The sequence below is a fragment of the Corvus cornix genome, chromosome Z (assembly GCF_000738735.6).
Source record: "Corvus cornix cornix isolate S_Up_H32 chromosome Z, ASM73873v5, whole genome shotgun sequence".
NCBI classification, from domain to species: Eukaryota; Metazoa; Chordata; class Aves; order Passeriformes; family Corvidae; genus Corvus; species Corvus cornix.
Window position 1 is genome coordinate 27648456 of NC_046357.1, and position 21864 is coordinate 27670319.

The 21864-nt window shown below is 44.8% G+C and overlaps 1 protein-coding gene across 2 annotated transcripts in view; it reads left to right on the forward strand.

Moving 5' to 3' along the window:
• Positions 1-904: 904 nt before the first annotated feature.
• ELP1 (elongator acetyltransferase complex subunit 1) overlaps positions 905-21864 on the forward strand; it is a 33007-nt gene continuing 12047 nt past the window's right edge. The window contains exons 1-24 of one of the 2 annotated variants that reach the window (XM_019286206.3): positions 905-1134; positions 2234-2386; positions 4004-4085; positions 5993-6073; positions 6426-6511; positions 7090-7189; positions 8072-8162; positions 8644-8767; positions 9383-9473; positions 10512-10742; positions 11033-11203; positions 11796-11895; positions 12533-12715; positions 13529-13635; positions 14124-14227; positions 15052-15105; positions 15203-15308; positions 15992-16107; positions 16839-16912; positions 17530-17608; positions 17879-17958; positions 18804-18944; positions 20037-20122; positions 21142-21341. In XM_019286206.3, the coding sequence (XP_019141751.3) occupies positions 985-1134; positions 2234-2386; positions 4004-4085; positions 5993-6073; positions 6426-6511; positions 7090-7189; positions 8072-8162; positions 8644-8767; positions 9383-9473; positions 10512-10742; positions 11033-11203; positions 11796-11895; positions 12533-12715; positions 13529-13635; positions 14124-14227; positions 15052-15105; positions 15203-15308; positions 15992-16107; positions 16839-16912; positions 17530-17608; positions 17879-17958; positions 18804-18944; positions 20037-20122; positions 21142-21341 (2790 nt within the window). In that variant the 5' untranslated portion in view covers positions 905-984. The remainder of the gene's footprint in view (positions 1135-2233; positions 2387-4003; positions 4086-5992; positions 6074-6425; positions 6512-7089; positions 7190-8071; positions 8163-8643; positions 8768-9382; positions 9474-10511; positions 10743-11032; positions 11204-11795; positions 11896-12532; positions 12716-13528; positions 13636-14123; positions 14228-15051; positions 15106-15202; positions 15309-15991; positions 16108-16838; positions 16913-17529; positions 17609-17878; positions 17959-18803; positions 18945-20036; positions 20123-21141; positions 21342-21864) is intronic. The other variant, XM_010400107.4, reaches the window with a different exon arrangement.

Consider the following 21864-nt stretch of genomic DNA (forward strand, 5'->3'; position numbering starts at 1 on the left):
TGTGATTGCATGAAGTCCTTCCCCTTGAAGGCTGAACTACCTTCTCCCTCTCAGCCACACCTGGAGGCAGGTGGTAGAGTGTGACAGAAGCAGTGGCATCAGGGCAGCACTGATCTATGTGAAGGCTGGCCTGTAAGTGCCTTAAAAGTCTCAGCTGGAGTTCTTCAGCTGGTTAGTGCTAGAATGGTTCCAAAAGAATCATCCTGCTCCCACTGTCACCTTATACACTGGCACTGGCAAGGCCGCACATTGACAACTGTCCAGTCTGGGCCCCTCACTTTAAAAAGAGCATTGATGTGCTGGACATGTCCAGAGCTCATGAAAGGACCAGAAAAAACATGTCATATGAGAAATGGCTGAGGGAGCTGGGGTTGTTTAGTCTCCAGAAGAGGAGGCTTAGGGGCGACCCCATCGCTCTCTACAACTCCTGAAAGGAGGGTGTAGTGAGGTGGGGGTCAGTCTGTCCTGCCATGCCTGCAGTGAGAGGACAAGAGGAAATGGCCTTAATCTGAGACACGGGAGAATCAGATATTAGAAAAAAAATCACTGTCAGGGGGGTCAGGCATTGGAATAGTTTTCCCTGGGAGGTGGGGGAGTCCCCATCCCTTGTGTTTAATAAACATCTCGATCTGGATCTGGTGATGTGGTGAAAGGGTTACAGTGGCAGTGCTGAGTGGATGCTTGGACTGGATGACCTTAAAGCGCTCCTCCAACCTCGGTGATTCTGTTATTCTTTGTGCAGCCTCACAGGGAGCTGAGCTGTTGAGGAGTCGCAGCGCTGATTTTGCCGCCTCAGCCACAACCGCCCGCGGCTCCGGGCCCGGCGCTCCCCACACGGCCCGAGGAGGGGCAGGAGGGGCCGCGCTCCGCCCCGCCAGAGCGACACCGGCGCACGGCGCCTGCGCCCGCCCGCCCGCGCTGCAGGACATGGCGGCGCCGTGAGGCGGTGGCGCTGCCTGGTCTCCATTGCCCTTTCCCTCCGCCATGAGGAACCTGCGGCTGCTGCGGGCCGGCGGGTGCCGCTCCGCCGCCGCCACGGGCACCCCGCAGTGCTTCTGCCTCGGCGCCGAGTCCGGCACGGTTCTCGTGGGCTCCCAGTACGGGCTTGTGGAGCTGCGCTCCGCCGGGGACTCGGTGAGAGCCGGGGCTGCGGCTGCGGGGCAGGGTGCTGGTGGTTGCCGCCGTGTTGGGGTCGGCCATGGTTGTAAAGCTGGAATGAAGCGTTTGTGCCTCCGCCAGCGGGAGCGCGCCGGTGCTCGCCGGGAATTCGCCTGTCTCCTGATGCGGTCCCCCTTCGCGGCTGTGTCTGCGGCCTCTTGGACCCTCCTACTCCTCCCCGCCGCCGCTTGCTGCTGTCTCACGGTGCCGTGGAAGCCGCTGCACCGTGATCTTGGTGGCTGAAGAGGCTTGTGCTTCTAAAATACTAAATCTGCTTCTTTAAGAGCGTGGCTGTGTTAGACACGTGTCACTCGCGTGGTTTTCTCATAAGCACGACCTGGCGAACAGTTGCATCAGGACAGGTTCACAAAACAGAACCAAGCAGGCAAAGAGATAGTGAAGAGTACAGGAGGAAGTTTTTGAAACTTTGCTCTAGGGGGAGAAAAACCCCAACATACCGCTAAAGTAATAAAGTGCTGTTGAGTCATGAATTCCTGTTAGAGCTGGGTTGCTTTCTTCTCACTATGCGATTCTGAGGCATCTAATTCCTTTAGTACATTCAGTTCTGAAATTAACTGGTAAAAGACCTTTGGGGCTTTCCAGGGATTTAATTTTCAAAGATTGCTGTACCTTAACCATCCAAATGGTTTTCCTTAGAAATTGTTTTTATGCTGTGTCTAGAAGTGTGCATGCCCCCTTGAGAGTAGTGGGACTCTTTAAGCAGCTAGCCTTGCACCTCTTAATGTTTACACTGGTGAAATATGAAAAGGGTGTTGAAAGACGATTACCACAGCAAATTGTAAGCTGTGTATTGTTTGTTTCCATATATCAGTTTTCTCGTTTTCTTCTATCACTTTTACCATAAGGGATCTTCATGGTTTTCTATGGATAAGTGAGGATAAGTACTTGCAAGCTGGCTTTTTTCTTGTGCCATTGACACACTCCCTTTTGCTGTGTAATGTTTTGTTTAACTGCAGTAGGATGAAATATACCTACGGATATTAGTCTGTTATTTCTGCAAAAATCCCAATGAGGTGATGTGTAATTAGTTAGCCATTGACCTTTCTGTATCAAGGTGTCAAGAGAAGTTTCCCTGACTGTGGATGGGTTCTTGCCTGAGGATGGAAGTGGCTGCATCGTGGGTGTCGAAGATCTTCCAGAGCAGGAGAGTGTGTGTGTTGCTACAGCAGCTGGAGACATCCTACTGTGCAACCTGAGCACAAAACAGGTACCATGGCAGGAAAGACACAACAGTACTGAGGGAGTTCAGAGGAAAGAATAACACTTCTAATTTCTTTAGGAGCCAGTTGTATGCTTATTGCATACTGAGCTATGGCTAGTCTCCATTCTCTGGGCAGACAAGCTGATTTTTGTCAGAACCTTGAGAATGACTAAAGACAGAATATATATTCTGAAAAAGAACTGGAATTGAAATGATGGCTTGTCTATCCACAGCCTGGGTCCTCTGAATTTGCTCAGTGGGCTCCCAGCAGTACAGGATCTGCTAGAAAGTATTACAAAAACAGGATATTTCTGAGACTAGGTAAAGAATAAAGTAATCCATTCATAGTTCACAATGTAGCTACTGTTTTGTTATCAGTTGATACATGTTGACATGACTTAAGATATGGCAGAAACTGAGATACTTGCTTTCTGTTTCTTCCTCAGTGTCAGATTTATATGATCTTCAGCAAGACACTTAAACACCACAACAGCACCCTCTGAAATCTGAATCAGCTCCCACAATACCAGTCCAACAGTGCAGGTTTAAGTGGGCATGAGATGACAGTGGTCTGTCTGGGTTAGCTGTAAGATTGTGGTTATTTGCAGCTTGTCTGTTTTGGTTCATGTTTGCACTTGATTTGCAGATACCACTTAAATATGCAGTTAGCTGTATCTGAAAAATGAGTCCTTATTGCAGCTTACTACATGTCATAAAGGAATAGAAATTAACAAAGCCTGTGATATGGGAGACTTCTTTTGCAGTGATAGATGCATCAGAGAATAGGTTTAACCACAGATTCTTTATTTTGCGGGTTTGTGGCTTACTTTCTAGTTTTAAGGCTGTCGTCTTTTGGTGCAGTCTGGGCACCAACAAAGAGGTCTGGAAGATTCCTCTGCTTATTCTGAAATCCTCTGTATGTGAGTGATAATTACTCTGCTGACTGGTCCCAGTCCCACTTTTCTTACCTGAAAAGATTGTGGCATCCAAGCCTAATTCCTTGAATGGCATCATCTTGCTGTTTATCACGAGTGGTGTGTTTGTTGCTCTGTTCTATGCCTTTTGCAAATCAGGATAGCAATGCATAACAAAGGTTCTTTGCCCACTGCTATTACTTGCTCATGATGGCCCAGTAAAACTAGCCCAATTTTCCATAAATTTTGACATTGGTGCAGGTATATACAGTTGTCACGTTCAGCATACACAGGCTGATCAGAGTTTAACCGTGTGTTGGAATTCTCTAGGTAAGAATCATTATGTCTGTGTTTTGTGACTGAAGAATATTTACCAATGTAATCACAGGCCCTTTCAGACAATATTAGTATTGACACTCTACGTTGCTGACATAAGACTGGGAGTTGCAGAATAAAGCTCTTTCTAAAACCGTGTATGGTAGAATGTGCTAGACTCTACATTACCTGGGCTCTCACTCATAAACATTCTGGAACCAGTTTTAGTCAGAAATGTTTCTTTTGTTTTGTTCAACACAAAGTGTGAAGTTAGGCTTTTGACTTTTTTAAGCAGGAGGCAATTTTCTTTTGCCTTCGTGGCTGTTTGCATTTGTGCTGGGATAGTGCTGCACTCATGTTCCTGCATTTCTGTGATCTTATTTTGGTCTTACAGGTGGAATGTGTTGGAAATGTGGACAGCGGTCTGAGTGTCATGAGCTGGAGTCCTGACCAAGAGCTTGTTTTGCTTGCAACAGGTATCAACAACAGCCTGTAAGCTTTCTGCCTGTAGGAATGAAACTCACTATGGCCAAAGCACCAAACAACTAAGAGTGAGAGACAAGAAGAAAAAGTTATGAAACTGGGGCTAGGACTTAAAGTGGAAAAAACTCTGTCAGATCCTATACATTAGATTTCATATCATGATTCATAAGGTGCTTCAGAGATCCAAGCAGAAATTGGTTAGGCCCAAAAAGCTGTTTTGTAGAAGAGTTATGAGTCCTTAAAATCTTCCTGGGGAGTATATTTGATCTTGCCTCAAAAACATAAATACTTCTTTATATCACCATTTGATTTCTTAGTAACAAAAACTGTTTCTTGGCCTTTGGTAGGAAATACATGTGTTGCAGGCCCAGGTTAGCTATAGGTGTGACTCACCTAGAAAATTAAATTAGCCTCAGACAACACAGAATTATGGAGTGCTTGGGGTTGAAAGGAAACTCTGGAGATCACCTATTCCAATCACCTTGCTCAAAGCATGTTACCTAGAGCGAGTTGTGGGGGTTGTGCCCAGTTAGGTTTCAGACCCCACAGCCCCTGTGGACATCCTGTTCCTATCTGTAATTGTCGTCAGAGTAAAAAAAACCTTTTCTTAGGTTTAAAGGGAATTTTCTGTGATTCAGTTCGTGCCCATTGCCTCTTGTGCTGTCCCTCAGCACTACAAACAGCATGGCTGTGTCTTCTTTACTGTACCCCACCTCCCTGTAAATAATATAACACACACTGATGAGATTCCTGTGGAGCCTTCTCTCCAGAGCAGTCTGGCTTGTCTCAGCCTCCACTCGTGACAGATTTTTCAAGACCTTAATCATCGTTGTGACCCTTTGCAATTCTCATTCCAGCATGTCCTCATCTGTTTTGTACTGGGAAGCCCAAAAATCGAGTCAGCATTCCACATGTGTCTCAGCAGCCCTGAGTAGAGGAGCAAGATCACTTCCCACAACCTGCTGGCAGCACTCCTCATGCAGGCAGGTTGCTGTTGTCCACCTGTGCAGCAGGGCATACTGCCACCTAGTTCAACTTGGTGCCCCAGGAAACATAGTTTATATTTTTGCCAAGCTGCTCTCCAGACACTTGGTTCTCAGTCTGTCTTAGTGCTTGAGATTATTATTTTCCATATGCAGGATATGACTTTTTTCTTGTTGAGCTTTATGAAGTTCTGGATAGCCCATCTTGCCTGCATGACGAGGTCCTTGTGGGCAGCAGCACAACCTTTTGCTGTTACTTGCTGCTTCTCCCAGTTCTGTGTCATCTACAAACTTGCTGAGGGTCCCATGCTCCAGGTCATTGAGGAAGATGTTAATCATTGCCCCTAGTGTTCAGAGGCATGCCAGTGACTGACCTCAAGCTGCACTTTTTGACAGTGCTGGCAAGCTTTTGAGCTTGGCAGTTCATCTGGTTTTCACTGTGGTTTTATCTATCCCATACTTCATGGGTTTGTCTATGATGATGTTGTGGCACACAGCATCAAAAGCTGTATTAGAGTCAGGATAAATTAAATCCATTGTTGTCCCCATATCCACAAGGTGGTCATCCCATTGTAGGAGGTTATCAGGATGGTATGATTTCCTCTTCATAAATCCATAGTGACTGTTCCCAGTCGCCTTCTTGTCCTTCATATCTCAAGAGAAAAGGTACCAGGTACTTGTTTGGAAGGTGAAAAAAAATTACTAATCTTAGGCCAGGAAGCATATTTTTGAGGAGAAAAACTTGCTAGTGTTCTGTTCCAGTTCGAGGTTTCATGCTTTGAAGGGTATGTTCTCTCTAGTGCATGTTTTCTGTATTTAGGTACATGACAGAACAACAGGAGCACACAGGGGAACACGTGCGTTTTTATTTGCTGCAGATACCATTACCAATTCTGTATTTAATATCTGCCTTGCAGGTCAGCAGACACTCATCATGATGACAAGGGATTTTGAACCAATTACGGAGAAGCAAATCCACCAAGATGAGTTTGGAGAAGGTGAGAGGTGCACTGAAACGAAGTTGCCCTAGCTGATGTAATTGATATGTTGTAAGCATGTGGAAAGTAAGGAAATGGAGCTGAGCACTTTGAGGCCCTAGGAGACATTTATTTAGACTGTAGTGCTGCTGGACAGCGGAAGGGGAAAGTCAATATTTTTACTTGTCAGAATAAATTCAAGTAAGTTCCATGTACCAAAGTACTTTCTGGGCAATGTAACTTCCCTGTGGGTTTTTAGAATAAAATTTTGGGAGAATGTACGGGTTGCTTGAAGCTGTGATTGTGTACAAAGTGCACAGTAGTTAAGGTATTCTCTGTGAATCTTCCACTACAAGGATTATTTCTTCTTCAGGAAAGTTTATTGCTCTTGGCTGGGGTAAAAAGGAGACGCAGTTCCATGGATCAGAAGGGAAACAGGCAGCACATCGCAAACAGACGGTATTATACTGCTTTTTTTGTGTCAAGCCAATGCTCTCTCAGGCAAAACACGTATAAAGAGAGTTTCTGTTATTCCTGCGGTGCCAATTTGCTACCAGCTTTCTAGTAGTTCTCTTCATGGGCGGCTTCTGTCTGTTTCTGTGTTGTCTGAAATCATGCATTTTTATCTTCCTTCTAATTCAAGAAAGCAGCAGGGAGTACTTACTGCTTTTCAAACAGAGTTCAAAATAAGATTTGCAAGCATTCCAGCATCAATCCTGAACCAATCTCAATTCACTCTGTGTCCAGCTTATGCATTGCTGGTCTATAAGTAAAGACCCAGGTGCATGGGAAGGATAGGGTGTGATCATGTGAAGAGATAGTCATATGCACTTGGAGGAGGAGCAGATTGAATTAGATAGTTTTAATTCTAGTATTTCCTGAAACAACATTTTGAATAATGAGTTTTTAACTTACTAGCCTTGACACTTCTTAATGGACGGATTTCATGCTAAGGCTCTTCAAAGAGCAGTCTATTTAGACAAAGACCACAGTTGCCTTCCCAAGTTTTGATGCAACTTTCTTCTGTGTGACTTCAGGAAGTGTTACCTACACCAGCCTGGGATGATGGCAGGCCTCGGGTGACGTGGAGAGGAGATGGGCAGTTCGTTGCAGTGAGTGCTGTCTGTCCAGAGACAGGTATGGCACCAAACTTCTTTGCAATACCAACGTGTGTAAAGGGCTTCTTAAGCAGAATCTAGGTAAGGCAAGAACTGTTTGTGGTCTGTCGGCCACTTAAAGCAAGAGTGAGTTAAACTATTTAATTGCCCTTTGCTCTCATGTTCTCAGAGCCATACTATAGATACAGTATTTTGAATACCTTCTTTGCAGTTTGGTTTTCAGTTCAGTGAGATGCCAGGAGGGATTACTCCTTTGTAGATACTGTCTGAACTGCTTCTTTCACCTGCTCAAGTTTTAAGGAATACCCGATAGGCTCTCAATGCTGAATGGATGAATGTGTTTGGGTTCATATAACCACTGTCCCTTATACTAGAGTTTAGCCTTGCACACTTTTTTAAAAATACTGGTAATACTTTTCCCTTGGTTATGCCCTGAAGTCAAAGAGGTAATAAGCATATGCATTACTTCTAAGACTGCAACTGATGTTTTCCATGATAAATACTACTTTTTGAGGAGTTCAAATGTATTGGTCAACATATTGAACTGCACCAAACCTCACAGCTCTTCCACAAGTTTGGGTTTTTACCTTCAGTACTACAGATTAGGGAGGATCATAAATTTATAGGAAGATTCTAACATTCCCATGGTGAAAGCTAGAGGGGGAAATGACTGTGACTGAATTACATCAGATTGAAATTCCTAACACAGTTCCTTCAGTCACTTGGTTACTGAAGGGAGAACTGCCTGAGACAGAACAAGTTGTTAGCCCTTAAGGTGTACACAAGGAATCTCCTTTTTACACATGTGCATCAAAATTTGCTCTTCTACCCTCATAAAATTAGGAAAGTCTCTTCCCAGTGTGTTCTTAGACCTTTGTGTCATTGGTCTCTCAACCTGTAGGTGCCCGGAAGGTCCGGGTGTGGAGCAGAGAGCTTGTGCTGCAGTCAACAAGTGAGCCTATCTCCGGATTAGAACAAGCACTGTCCTGGAAGTGAGTAGTACAGCAGTCTGCATGCTGACAGCAGTGTTGCTTTTTATTCCCTGGTCACAGTCTTTGATCAGCATCATTTTCATTTCTTCAGTGTTTTGTTGATTTTTCCCAAAACTTGAGAAAGCTGCCTTCTGATTCAGCATGAGGAAGAGTAGGCCTTTAAACCCTGAAAATACTTGCATTGCAAGTGGGAAGAAGGGTTAGATTCTCTGCATATGGTCAGTGTCAAGTGGGTTTGGGCTCAACTGTATAAAAAGGAATATTACAGGTTCCTTTCCTAGTGCTGGCATTTATTTGGTCACCTGTAGATATCATGAGCTCTGATCTGTGCTGGACCTATGACTTTTTCTGAACAGCGCTGAGGAAAACACATCCTCTGCCTTTTTCTTCATGTCACTGGAAAAAATGTGAGATGACTGGGGTCTAAGATGACAGTTAGTGACTGTGTGAATAATGACTTTTCATTTGGGTCTTTTTTAAGGCCTTCAGGAAACCTGATAGCATCTACACAGGAAAAACCCAACAGACATGATGTGGTTTTTTTGGAAAAGAATGGTCTTCTTCATGGAGAGTTCACCCTCCCTTTCCAGAAAGGGCAGGTCAAAGTAAGTTCTTTGTCTGGGCTTCTTTGATGTAATGGAGAAAAGGGCTAGATCTTTTCCAGATTCTAGGGAGAGGTTTTAACCTAATACTTCGTGCTTATCCTAATGGAGGAAGTGACCTGAAAAGAGAACAATGAAGAAGCCTGTGGAGAAGATGCAATGCCCTCTGCATGCCCATAGTACAAAGACATGTAGTGCATGATGATTGTAGCCCTGGGGTGTTTCTGGGCTCTGTTTACTTTCTACCAGGCAAATGATTCAAAAGTACTTTTCAGCAGGTCAGCCATTGCAAGAGTGAGGTTATATACTCACATTGTCCCAAGTAAGTGAGAAGGTATTGCTAGGGCATTACTTCAGCTTCTGTGCTTGGATGCTGAGAGGTCTTTTGGCAGATTCTTTCTCAGTGTCAGGGGAAGCAAAGAGAACGCTACTGTCATTTTTGTGGCCTCTTCATCTGTGGGGTTTTCAGGATGCCTTCTCAGGAGCTTTGCGATACATGAGGGCTCTGTTTTTATATTAACCCACGCACCTTTCATTGCTGAAGATAAGGCACACCTCCTGGTCTTGTAAACTATCTGGAAGCAACAATATCAGTAAGAGCCATGTTTGTTTCTGCAGGTTAATGAAATGCTTTGGAATGCAGATTCTACAATCCTGGCTATATGGCTGGAAGACCTGAAGGTGGAAAACTCCAACACAAACACTTACGGTGAGAGCACCCCATGAGGCTCTGGCTCATAGTTTTTACTGCAAATGTGGTTAGCAGTGGGTACTTACCTGCAAGTTAGGAGACCCTGTGGAGGCTTACCAGTGGCTTTGAGACCACTGTGCTGGTGTCATGGTTTAACCACAGACAGCAGCCAAGCCCCACAGAGTCTCTTGCCCACTTCCCCACCAGCAAGATCGGGGAGAGAATCGGGAAGGTAAAAGCTGGAAAACTTGTGGGTTGAGATAATAACAGTTTAATATGAGAAAGCAAAAGCCACACATGCCATAAAAGGCAAAGCCACCACTTCTCATGGGCAGGCAGGTGTTCAGCCCTCTCCAGGACAGCAGGGCCCCATCATATTCATATATCCTACCGTTACTTGGGAAGGAAAATGCCATCACTCCAAATACCCCCTCTTCCTCCCTCTTCCCCTTACCTTATATATGAACATGATGTCACATGGTTCCTTTAGTCAGCTGGGGTCACCTGTCCTGGCTGTGTCCCCTCTTGACCTCCTATGCACCCCCAACTTCATTGCTAGCTTGGCAGTACGAAAAGCAAAAAAGACCTTGGCTCTCTGTAAGCCCTGCTCAGCAATAACTAAAACATCGCTTACCCACCCTGTGTTCAGCACAGATCCAAAACACAGTCCCATAATTGACACTGTGAATAAAATTAACTACCCCAGCCAAAACCAGCACAGCTGGTGAGGAAGAACCAGTTGTCAGCCTGAGCTGAAAGCATCTTCCAGGCTGCTGTAACTGGAAGTGGTACAAATGGAATACTAAAGGTGTGAGCCCTTCATTAAACAAGGGTTTGCCATCTCCCAAGGGTAGCTCAATGAATTCTAGGACTGACTTTTTCACAGTGTGGTGTTTTCTTGTGCTGTGTGATGTATGACACAGCTCGTGGACTGAAGGCTACGACTCTTATTTTAGTTGCAGTTAACTCACCCCTGGAAGAGCAGTGGTGGTTGGGAGGGAGAGTTTGAGCTGGGTCTCAAATACTAGGCTGTAGTAACTATCTGTTTCTCTATAGTTCAGCTATGGACCACAGGGAACTATCACTGGTACCTGAAGCAAAGTCTACACTTTGGTAGCTTGGAGGAAAATCAGTTGGTGTCACTGCTCTGGGATCGAGAGAACCTGTATAAACTACATATACTCTGCCAGGGCTGGCATTACCTCTTCTATGACTGGCATTGGACCACAGACCATGGGCTGGGGGAGAACAGTCAACATATGGCAAATGTGGCTGTTATAGATGGAGGTAAGCAGTGGGGCAGCTTTCCAGCTCCAGGGTCAGAAAAGGTGGTATAGCATTTTGTATTCAGGCTGGATGGGATTATGATAGTTTTTCTTTTAGTTGTTGTTCCTACAAAGCTTTTAGGGAGAGATCCATGTAATTGATAGAAGCTTCACGGGTGGCTCACTGAAGATAACCACTAGCAGCACAGCAACCATTTTCTGTAACATTATTTCTACTTCAGTAAAGAATCCAGAAAGAGCCTCACTAACATTTGTACTGGTGTGCATCTTGGATTTTCTTCTCTTCCACAGATAAAGTGCTTGTCACAGCATTCCAGCATGCTGTGGTGCCTCCACCCATGTGTACCTATGAGCTCCAGCTCCAACAGGCAGTTAATCAAGTTGCATTTCACACAGATCCCAAACATAGTGGGGATATGGCTGTCCTGGATGCTGACAACAGGATCTCTGTATACAGATACGGTGAGAGCATGTTGCAACCTTGTTAAAAGAAGCCCTGTGTACTGTGTGGGGCTAGTAAGGTGGTGGTCACTCAAACCTTTACACAAGACGTACTTGGTTTAAGTGTGAGTTCAAGCTCTGCTCTCGTTTCCAGTAGACTGAGTGACATACAAGCATTTTGGTGGTGCATTGACTTCATGAGAAGACAGTGTTTGTCTCTTGACTATGTAATTGTGCTGGTAATAATTCCCCTGCCTAGCTTCAGCTTGACTGCAGCACATGGTATTTTGCATAAGCTGCTCTGATGGTATGATGCTGACTGGCACCGGGAAGTGTCTGAGAATCTGTTTGGGCACCCAGCACTTCCCAGAGCAGTTTTATATACAGCATGCTGTGAGAAAACAGCTGTTTTGTACTGCAGTGTTGGAATGTGACTGTCTTCCTCAGAGCAAGTGTTAATGAGAATTACATTTTAGCTGTACAAGTAGGGATAGCATCGTCTGACTTTTTTAATAGTTTCATGTAGCATCTACTTTTTGATAAGTTTGAAGATGGAAGGGGCTCTGTTGGGAAGATCTCTAAACTCTGCATTGTTCTTCTTTGCGTTTGCTAGGACAGAGTACAGTAAATGACCCTACTGTCAATTTTGGAGCTGTGGGAGGAAATGGGTTTAGAGCAGCTGTGGAAACACCATACCTGGATAAAACCTACAGGTAATGCAGAACTAGTACAGCTGTAGAGGGGAGAAGAGGGTTGTACCTGGCTGGATGCTTTAGAGGTCACAGCTCTGACCACTTTTCTCAAGATTATTAGAAGGCTGTCAGATAACATGGTTTCATTTTGTTCACACTGTGTCTGCAAGTAGTGCTGAGAAGTGCCCTTTACTGAGGTCTCTATCTGGCAGAACCAGTGACTGTCAGTGACAGCACTGAGATATCCCTTCCTGTGCCTGGTGCAGCACTTTGGCTCTGGGAGCAGGAGCACAGAGGAATGATGGTGCAGGCCCATGATGATGGCATACAGAGCAACAGAGCTGCTTGCATGGCAGAGACAGTGACGAGGTTAAAAATCCCACCATGCTCTCTCTCTTTGTTCCTAGAGGTAGTTGGCATGGAAGCAGTACCACCTAGGGAAAACAGATGGAACTTCCTAGGTCTCATCCTTTATCTCCAGTCTAGCCTGCGGCAGGATTCATGCTTTGGGTATCTGTGTTTCTGCACTGGAGCCCTCCTAGCCATGCTGTATATCTGAATAGCTGGGCTGTGCTTAGGAAGTCCTTTGCCTCTCTAGTGAGGTGGCCTACTGAAATCAGGTTCTATTTGTGTCCCAACCTCTTTTACTTTGTGACAGAGTTGATGTGAGCAGTGGCAGCAATGAAGTGATGAATCCTCTGGGGCTCCGATTTCTCACCTGGCTGCCAGATGACAGCTTCCTGGTTGTTGGTCAAGGTCAGCATGCTGCTCAGTCTGTCCTTCACCATCTGACTGCAGTGCCTCATGTGGCTGGAGCTGAAGAAGAGTGCCTGAATTTACGGTACTAGAGATCTGTCAGTTGTGGCTGAAGTCTGAGAACGCTTTTGGACAGTGCCTAGAAGGAGTTAAGTCTTTTAATAGACATGCAGCCTGAAGCCGTGGTTTAAGGAATTTGGCTGTCTTCCTGCAGGAGAACCAAACAGCTCATGAGGCTGGCTACTGGTCAGCGCTTGCCTGTAGTCCTAATGCCTACACCTGGCCTGGCAAGGGTGCATGCTAAACATGTATCAGTACAGGATGGCTCTGTTCCTTGGAATTTGAGGCCCTTGCGGGAGGGGGGATAGCACATGATACTGAATTCCTCCATTCTTTGCCCACCATTATCAAGGTCCAGAAGGGGATCAGTAGCCATTGAAACTTCTGTCCTCCTCCTTCTCCTCCTCATCCTTCTCCTCCTCACCTGCTGGTCTTTGTGGGGCTAGTTGAGCTAAAACCAGACATGAAAGAAAGCCACCTGGGGTACAGAAATACGGTTCCCAAAGAGATTGGGGAGCTTTCTGCAGCACTTACACTGCAAAGACAGAATGATTTGCATATGAACTGTAGAACAGAAAAAGGCATGTGTTTGCGGAGTGCTGCAGTGCAGACAGTGACCAGCACAGTTAGGCAAATGCCTGTTGGCTGGAGTTGCTGGTGCTCTCTGGTGCCACTGTCAGCTGACACAGGTGTGAGAAGACTGCAGAAGATCCTTACATGAGCGAAGTATGTCCGTGCTGGAGATCTGCATCTTTTCATCTGGCTACAAGAAAGGCAGGAACAAGGTGTTCAGTTTATCTGCTGTGACTGATGTTCTGTGTTTTCTGTCTTATGTCAGCTTGTCAGTGCCTGTAGATGGAGAAGTGATCAGCCTGTACAGCAGCCCAGTGACCAAAACTGTAGCTCTGCAGCTGACTGATAGACGGATCCTAAAATACCTGTGGGGTAAGCTGGGTCATGTTACAGTACCCAGTCTTAGGTGTAGTTATTACATATTTCTTAAAAGGTTTAATGAGATTATTTGACTTTCAGCGACTTGAGTGACTCTTGCTGAATAGTTGGTGCTGTGTTTCACGTTTCCTCTGCTCCCAGAAATGGGCCAAAATTAGTGATTTGTATCAGAATTCAATGAACAGTAACTTTATATGTATACACATACATATGTTAATGCACATATGCACACCCACAAAGTTCAGTGCTGACTGACTGCCACATCCATAGTACTTCTCTCGCATTCCATGGTGGAGTAAAGGCACTACTGAGCCCCTAGAAGTTACCACCTTCTTGTCCACTGCATCCTGGACTTCTGTGCCAGCATTCCTCCCCTCTGTCAGATAGTGTAGCTTATTCCCAGTTCCAGTTTTTTTGAGATATGTTTTAATGTCTGAGTTTTTGATTGGTTGGAAAACAATTAGATCTTCTTTGCTCCTTAGAGGCTTCTACTCCAGTCCTTGAGCCCTGGCAGAGCAGCAGTGGCTCTGCTGTTCAGTTCCCCTACCGTTGTGTGCAGATTTCCATCACGAGGATCAGTGATGAAGTAAGTGAGACTGTGAGCAGATTAAATTCCCTCCTCAGTTGTTCTCTGTGTCAAAAGTACGCCATGGTCCTCTGCCCAGGGCCCAATGATACTTGTTCGTGATGTTCTTCATAAGGTCCTATGCAGAGCTGAGAGCTTATCTTCTCTTGCCTTCTAGAGCATTTCTGGTGGATTGCAGTTAACACCCAGTCACCCCATTCTATGAATAAAATGAGTAATTTCATTAAAGAGTGAGAAATTTCATATTGGAAATTTCTAGCAGTTACTGCCATGCTCTTTTTGAAAGGACCATTTTGCTTTGTTTTATATGAACTTAACCTATTAGCCAGTATGGCTGCACTGAGTTACTGCAGATCTCCTACTACTGGTTTTTCCTATTGGAGATGGTTTCTTGATAGTTACAACAGCTTAAAGAATGACTAGATGTTTTGCTGATATTTGAGAGGTTTCTGTTCTTCAGTGTGCATCCAGCTGTAAGAACCTGCCTTGCTCTGCTCTGTAGTGGTCCTTTTCCTCTGGTATCCTAGACCAAGTGCTGCTGGAATAGAAAAACCTAGATTTCTAATGTGGCTTCTGCTTCCATTTTGTGACTGTGCAGTTACAGGTTAGGCCAAGCTGGATTTTCAGCCAGCAGTGTTTAAAGATGCTTAAGTTTAAGCACTCCTGGAAGAGAGGTTGGACGACTTGCTGTCCAGCTTCTCTTAAGTAATTCACATGAGGTACTTGGTACCTAATTGTAAGGTACTTCAATCAACTTATCAGTGTTGTGAAATACTGGAGGTTTTGATGCTGATAGCTCATAGTTGTCATCATTTTAATTACAGGAGGTGATCTTGGGCCTCACAGATCGATGCCGGTTTTTTGTTAATGATATTGAGGTACAAAGCTTTTGCTCTTCATTCCATCCCCTTTTCCTCTGCCAAAGGCAGCTTTCCTATTCTGGTCTAAACTGTGATAAACTTCATTTTTTTACAGGTTGCTTCTAACATCACATCATTCGCAACATACAACGAGTTTTTGTTGGTGACAACCAACTCCCACACCTGTCAGTGCTTCTGCTTGAAGAACTTATCAGTGAAAGGTAAATATCAGCAATGGCTGCCTGCTGCTGGTAGCTCTTAGCATTTGTCTTGGAAGCACAAGATGTCCCCATTTTTCACATCCAAACCTGCTGTATTTGGGTTCCTCAAAGGAACTGTTTAAGAGACGAGAATAAGAGAGCTGCTTTCAGAAACCTACCAAAAAGCAAGGAGCTCAAGAAACTGACTATATATCACGTGCTTTTTACAGGAAAGAGAATTTGTGGTGTAGCTGACCCTTACACTGTTTTCAACAGCCTAGCCCTGCATTCTCTCCCTTCCCTCCATGTCCAAAAGAAGAAGTCTGTGCTATTTGAGGATGTGTGGTAGAGAGGGGATCACTGTAGAAAGAGTTTCTGGTGGTGCCTGGCTATGAGAAGTGTGATGACCTTGGTAGAGGCAGAATGACAGCTTACTGGTCCTCTACATGTTTTAGTGCTACTCTTGCCTGGTCTGTTGAGTTCTGTCATCCTGTTGTACAGAGGACACACCTCTGCTTTGTGTACAGGTACAACAGTGACTAGCACTGAGCAAGTTCTCATCCTGTCAGGAATTGCTGAAGATCGCTGCTGTATTGGTGGCTTGGTTGGTCTAGTACAACGTTGCCGGGCTCCTGCAACATAGGAGGTCCTTACTGGGGCACTGTGCTGCATGTGCCATGTGTGCTGATAAATGTTGTCTTCAGCCCTCCAGGCTGGCCTGAGCAGTGCTGCTGCACCCAACAGTGAGACCCTGCGCAAGGTGGAGCGAGGCTCACGTATCGTCACCGTTGTTCCCCAGGACACAAAGGTGGTGCTGCAGGTCAGTGCTCTGCCCATGTCTGCTGGCATCTGCTTTCAGGGTGTACAGGGGCCTGTCACAGTGGGTTGCTGGCCATCCTGCAAACAGTGTGTGCCGTGCTACAAAGCTGATGCCCTCTGGTGCTGCAGCACACCACCTCACAAATCTCCAGCTGCCCGGCTGGATGCAGAGGGATTTTGAGCATGCCAGTGGGAGTTAGGTTCAGTATAGGCAGAGAGATACCCAGTGCAGAACTGGGAAGGACTATTCAAGTTCCTAATGGCTGAGGTAGTGCAGTGCTAGTATTGTGGTTTCTCCCCATGAATCTCTAGACTCACTTCCTAGTACTTACTAGCAGCCCTCCCTTAGCCTTGGCACTTAGTTTTTTGCTGAGCTCACTCTTCAGAGCTGGCAGAGATTCACAGAATGGAGAATGATGTCGTTTGAGAGGCACTTTTGGAAGTGTGGAGCTCAACATCCTCCTCAGAGCAGGACTAACATGAAAACTTGATAGGATTGCTCCAGGTCGTGCTTGGTCGGGTAGAGTCCAGCCTTCTGAGGAAGGAATGTTTCTGAACTGAGAGAATATATTTCCAGATATTTTTCCACAGTTGTTGAAATTGCACGTCCTCGAGTGGGCAACGAGGCCCATGTGCTTGCAAGTAGCAGACAGGCCTAAGAAATTGGCCACTTTGTCTACAATGTAGGCAGAGTAACTACAAGTAAGTGATTGTGTGGATCTTGTGTTATAGATGCCAAGAGGAAATTTGGAGACCATTCATCACCGTGCTCTGGTTCTTGCCCAGATTCGGAAGTGGCTGGACAGGTAGATGGCACTGGTGTATTCTTGACTTCCCTCCACCAGTCTGAATTGTTAAGAGGTTGACTGACCTGGAAAAGAGAGGGAAGCTAAACTAAGAGGAATTGCCCATGTTAGGGGGAACAAAACTGTTTCTGGGGTGACCACCTAGAAGTCTAGCTTTCAGCGGTGCCAGGTGCTTCTCACTTCCCCACCGAAGGGCTTACTGTGTGTTCTGAGATTGGGTGGGTGGGAGAAATCTTCATCTGCTCCATTCTCCAGACATCTCAGTCACTTCAGGATTAAGCTAGCTGTTTTCCATTTTTTACTGAATTCATTTACAGTTAAATTTTCTGAAAGGGAAATTGATCCAAAATGTAACACTCTCTTTTAATGGAAGTAAAAATAATATAAGTTCTGTATTGCTTCATCAACCTTGCATGCTGGTGTGTCCCACTGCAGGGGGCAGCAATGAACAGTACTGACCTTGCGCATTTTTGTGGAAGGCAGTCTACACAGCTTATTGTGTAGGCTGTTCTTTCTCTTCCACCTGGTTCTGTGCTTAGCTCTAGTCACTTGCCTTTATTTGCGGGTATTGCATCTCATCCACTATGTAAACTGTCCCACTTGACTCATTTCTCCAGGCTTATGTTCAGGGAAGCTTTTCAGTGTATGAGGAAGCTGCGAATCAACCTAAATCTTCTCTATGACCACAATCCCAAGGCAAGTCTCCCCAGTTCTCTTGTGTTGTTCGCCATACTAATCTACCCTGGAATCCATCACCACTGAACAGTGGGCTCAAAACTGTAGGTGGTGCTTTGATTCTGCTTTCAGCAGTGATGGCTGTTCTGTACTGTAACATAATCATGCAGACAGATCCAATTTAGCATTTCATCCTATACTTTCAGACAAGGCCTCTGAATTTACTGTTGTACTTGATGTACATGTTCTTAGTGTTTAGAATAACAGTGGTAATATTCTTGTTCATTTCAGGTATTTCTGGAAAACACAGAAACCTTTATCAGGCAGATAGATTCTGTAAATTACATCAACTTGTTTTTCACAGAACTGAAGTGAGTATAAGTCTGCAAATGGAAGCATGCATGTAATTGGTGGGAAATTATTTTGTCAAAACATTGGCAACTCTTTGATGTGGGTGCAAGGAATCAGAAATCTGGCATGTTGAGTCATAAAGGCTTGAGTAAGCTTAATAGTTTCAGGGATAGTGTGTCTTGTTGGGAATTCCAGCTTACAGGCAGCCATTAGATTTTTGCAGCAACTAATTAGTACGTTATCTGAGTACTTTGACTTTTCTGCTCGTTTGCTGTAGAGCAGTAAATGAGAACAGAGAAAATTTTGTTCCCTTATAAAGAGGAGGAAGGTGGCACTGCATATCTAGAGTCTGAGGCCAAGATACTTGCTTGGATCCTCAAATCAAGTCCCCTGACTTCTTTCTTAAATGCTCAGTGAGGAAGCTTTATGATGATGGTAATTTCAGGACTTCTCAAGCTTGCTAAAGTAAATAATTGTGTAGGAACTGGTGCTATCACTTAGGTGTTTGGTTTGATTTTCAGTTTTAACCTGACCAGAAATAATAGCAAATGGCTTATTTTTCTGAATTATTCAGTGGATAAATCCACAGTGGATTTAGTAGAAGACAGCTGTATCTTGTAAATCTTGCCTTCCTTATTTTTTTGCGCTACTGAAGTAGTTGTTTGACCAGTTTTAGGGGTGTTTTTTTAATGCCTCTCTTGGCTGGCAATCAGTTGGGACCGACAGATTTTGGAGAGCTTTCTGTTAGTGTGGCAGCTGATGAGTAGTTATTTTCTGGATGCATTTGAGTTCCTTAACCTTATTGTCTTTGTTCTGGGCTACGTGACGGACAGTGCTCTTATTCACATTACCTGTTTTTATCTAGAGAAGAAGATTTCACAAAGAGTATGTACCCATCTCTGAATGGTAGCAGCAGTACCCATCCACGCCAGCATCCTGATCAGAAAAAAGTAAACCTCATATGTGACGTGATGAGAGATGCCATGGAACACATTGACCCTCAAAAGTGAGCACTTTGTTAACTGTAGGTGAAGAAACCATTAGAGAGATTTCTAATAAGTCATTGGCAGGAAGTGAAGCTGTCCTTCACATCAGTCAATTTGCTCTAGGTTCTCTGAGGTGAGCTTGTGCTTCACAAAACTAGCTAAACCATGCCTTGCTTCTGCTGAGGATGCTGTCCTGGAAACATCTAATAATTCCACAGATAACATACCAACATTTTACTACCAGAATTAAAATAATAGATGCAGGATGCTTGTGAAGGTTTGGGATACACCCTCAATTTAGGATCAGTCCATGTGCAAATGGAGACATGAGCAAGATTTTCATCTTGGTGAGTTGCTGACTGAAGCAGCTGGCCCTTTGGAAAGGTATCAGCTGTTCCATTTGACACTGAATTACTGTGTAAATGATGAGCTCCATATTCCTGATTGATCACCTTTTTGGTAACCATCCTCCTTGAATGAATTAACACCAGACAAGAATAAAAGCTGGGAAAATAGGATAATAACAGTGCCTGGTGAAATGGTGCTAAACTATTGGCTGCTTAATATTTAACAGTGGAGAGAGGAGCGACAGGTGGTGGGTAGCTGCTGAGCCCTGAGAATTTAGACACTTTCTAGCAAACAATTTCAGAAAATAAAGTATCTGCTTGGCTGGGAAACCTATTTTGAAGTAGTAACTGTGAATGGTATGAAAGTATAAATAACACCCTAGAAAACTTTCCTTTTATAAAAAAAGGCTATTTTCATGCCAAATTTCATTTGGAAAACTGTGTCCAGCTATCTGAAATGTCAGAGAGAGGTATGTCCTCTTCATGCTGGCTGGCATGGTAAGGAAGCTCATTCTACTCAAAACTCATCTCCAGCTTTGTGACATATTTGGGAAGACATGCTGAGTAGAAAAACCTTTCTGATATATTCTGTTCTTTTCCCATGTTTGCTGCCTTCCTTTAGGAGGATCAAAATACCTGAGCAGTTTCTTTTTTTTTTTTTTGTTTACTAAGACATAAACTAGAACTTCCACAAACTGCTAAAAAAGGAATAAGCTGTGTTTCTTGCCATCTCACTTTTTCATTCACCACTTCTCTTTTCTTCAGGTACTGCCTATCGATACTGACAGCACATGTAAAAAAGAGTCCTCCAGAACTGGAAATTGCTCTCCAGAAGGTCCATGATCTTCGAGGTTTTGTATCAGGAACTCAAAAGTTTTGAAAATGGGTGGTTTTCAGGGGCTTTGTGTTAAGGAAACTTTGCTGTCTGGGGAAAAAAAAAAACTGTTAAGGAGGAAGCCTCCCTGTCTGACCATCCAGGAGCCACACTGGCAGTCACGTTCGCACCACTGGAGCTGGGACCACCCCCCACACTCAGACCAGGGTTCCTTACCAGCTCAACCCCAGGTTTCTTTCCCACAGCAGAGTCTCAGACATCCCCAGCCTTAATTTAACTTAGTCTTGGCACAATAACTAAGTAACGAAATAGAGGTCCAGCTGGTCCCTCTGAGGAGGGACCCTCAACAAAGGAACCCCTGGGCCTCTGAGAACTTCTATACCTTCACAGTCTATCCCTGCAAAAATGTGGAGGTCCTCAGCTCCTGCTGTGTCTCAGTGTCTCACAGGTCTCTGTCCCCTTTGTTATGCAAGGGGTTGGGAGTTCACATTGGAGCTCTCACCACCCAGAGCTCAACCTGCAGCTTCCGCTGCAGCTGCACCCTGAGCTACTGCACTGAATGTGTTCCTCAAAACTTTGATTGTTAGCATGGTTCACCAAGAAAATTATTTTAAGGTGACTGTTAATGGAGCAAGCCACAAAACAGAAATGTACTTGAAACTAGCTGTGTGTTTAGGTACAGCAGCATATCAGTTAAGATATGCCCTCAGCTCACCCTTTTACCTAAGTTTGCTGGCAGATACCCCAGAGTTGGACCTGTTTTCACTTTCCAGTTGGAGCTCTACTTCTCTCCGCATGGAATAGGAGGTTCTTATTCTGGATCGTGCTATCTCAAGCTAGCAAACTTCGCCTTTATTCTGTGCTGATGCTTCTAGCTTGTCACAGTTGCACGCTCAGTGCTGTGCTTGGGATGGTCCTTGAAGTTGCCCAGTAAAGGCAAAATAACCCTTCTGCAAGGTAGAACAAGCTGTTAGTCTGATGGTCCCTCTCTGATGTCAGGGTTGTGCTTGATGATGCATCCTTTCCTCACAGCAGGTTCCACTGCTGGTGGTGTAACAGACCATATGCCACTTTACCTTGTTGCAGAAAGCGTTACGCCAGATGTCCAAGCTGTGAGTGCAGAAGAAGCACTGAAGTACCTGCTTTTCCTTGTGGATGTCAATGAATTGTATGATTATTCCTTGGGGACGTACGACTTTGATTTAGTCATCATGGTGGCAGAGAAGTCTCAAAAGGTCTTGGCTTATAGTTCCAGCTAAGGAACTTATTTGTTTACTTTCTCAAAGGTTCTTTGGAGTCTGCAGATCAGCATGCATGTTTTCTTAGTAATGGCTCTCTACCCAGGCTGGATTCCAGTTGCTCAGGAGCCCTGTGTGTGCTTGGGCTGATGCTGGGAAGATGTCATGTCTCTGCATCCTTTGGTACTTCCTGAGCACAGCTTTGGAAATTTATTAGTGTTCATGGTGAAACAGTGCTTTTCTAGAGCAGCAAGGCGAAGTAGCTCTGGGGAAGGGAGGCACTAGTATCTGGAGCATTGTGAGTGCATGCCTTCCAGTCTCAGTTCTGTGCTCTTGATTCTTGCTTGTGTAGTGGTGCCCATGATAATAGCATGTGTCTTCATGTGGGTTTAATGTGAAGTGCCCATCTGCATCTTCGGAGTTTCCTAATGTTACAGCAAATTCTGCTGCCCGTCAGTTAGAACACCCTATTCATGTTAATGGGTTTTATGACCTTTGGTGTGGGGAAGTTGATCTGGCT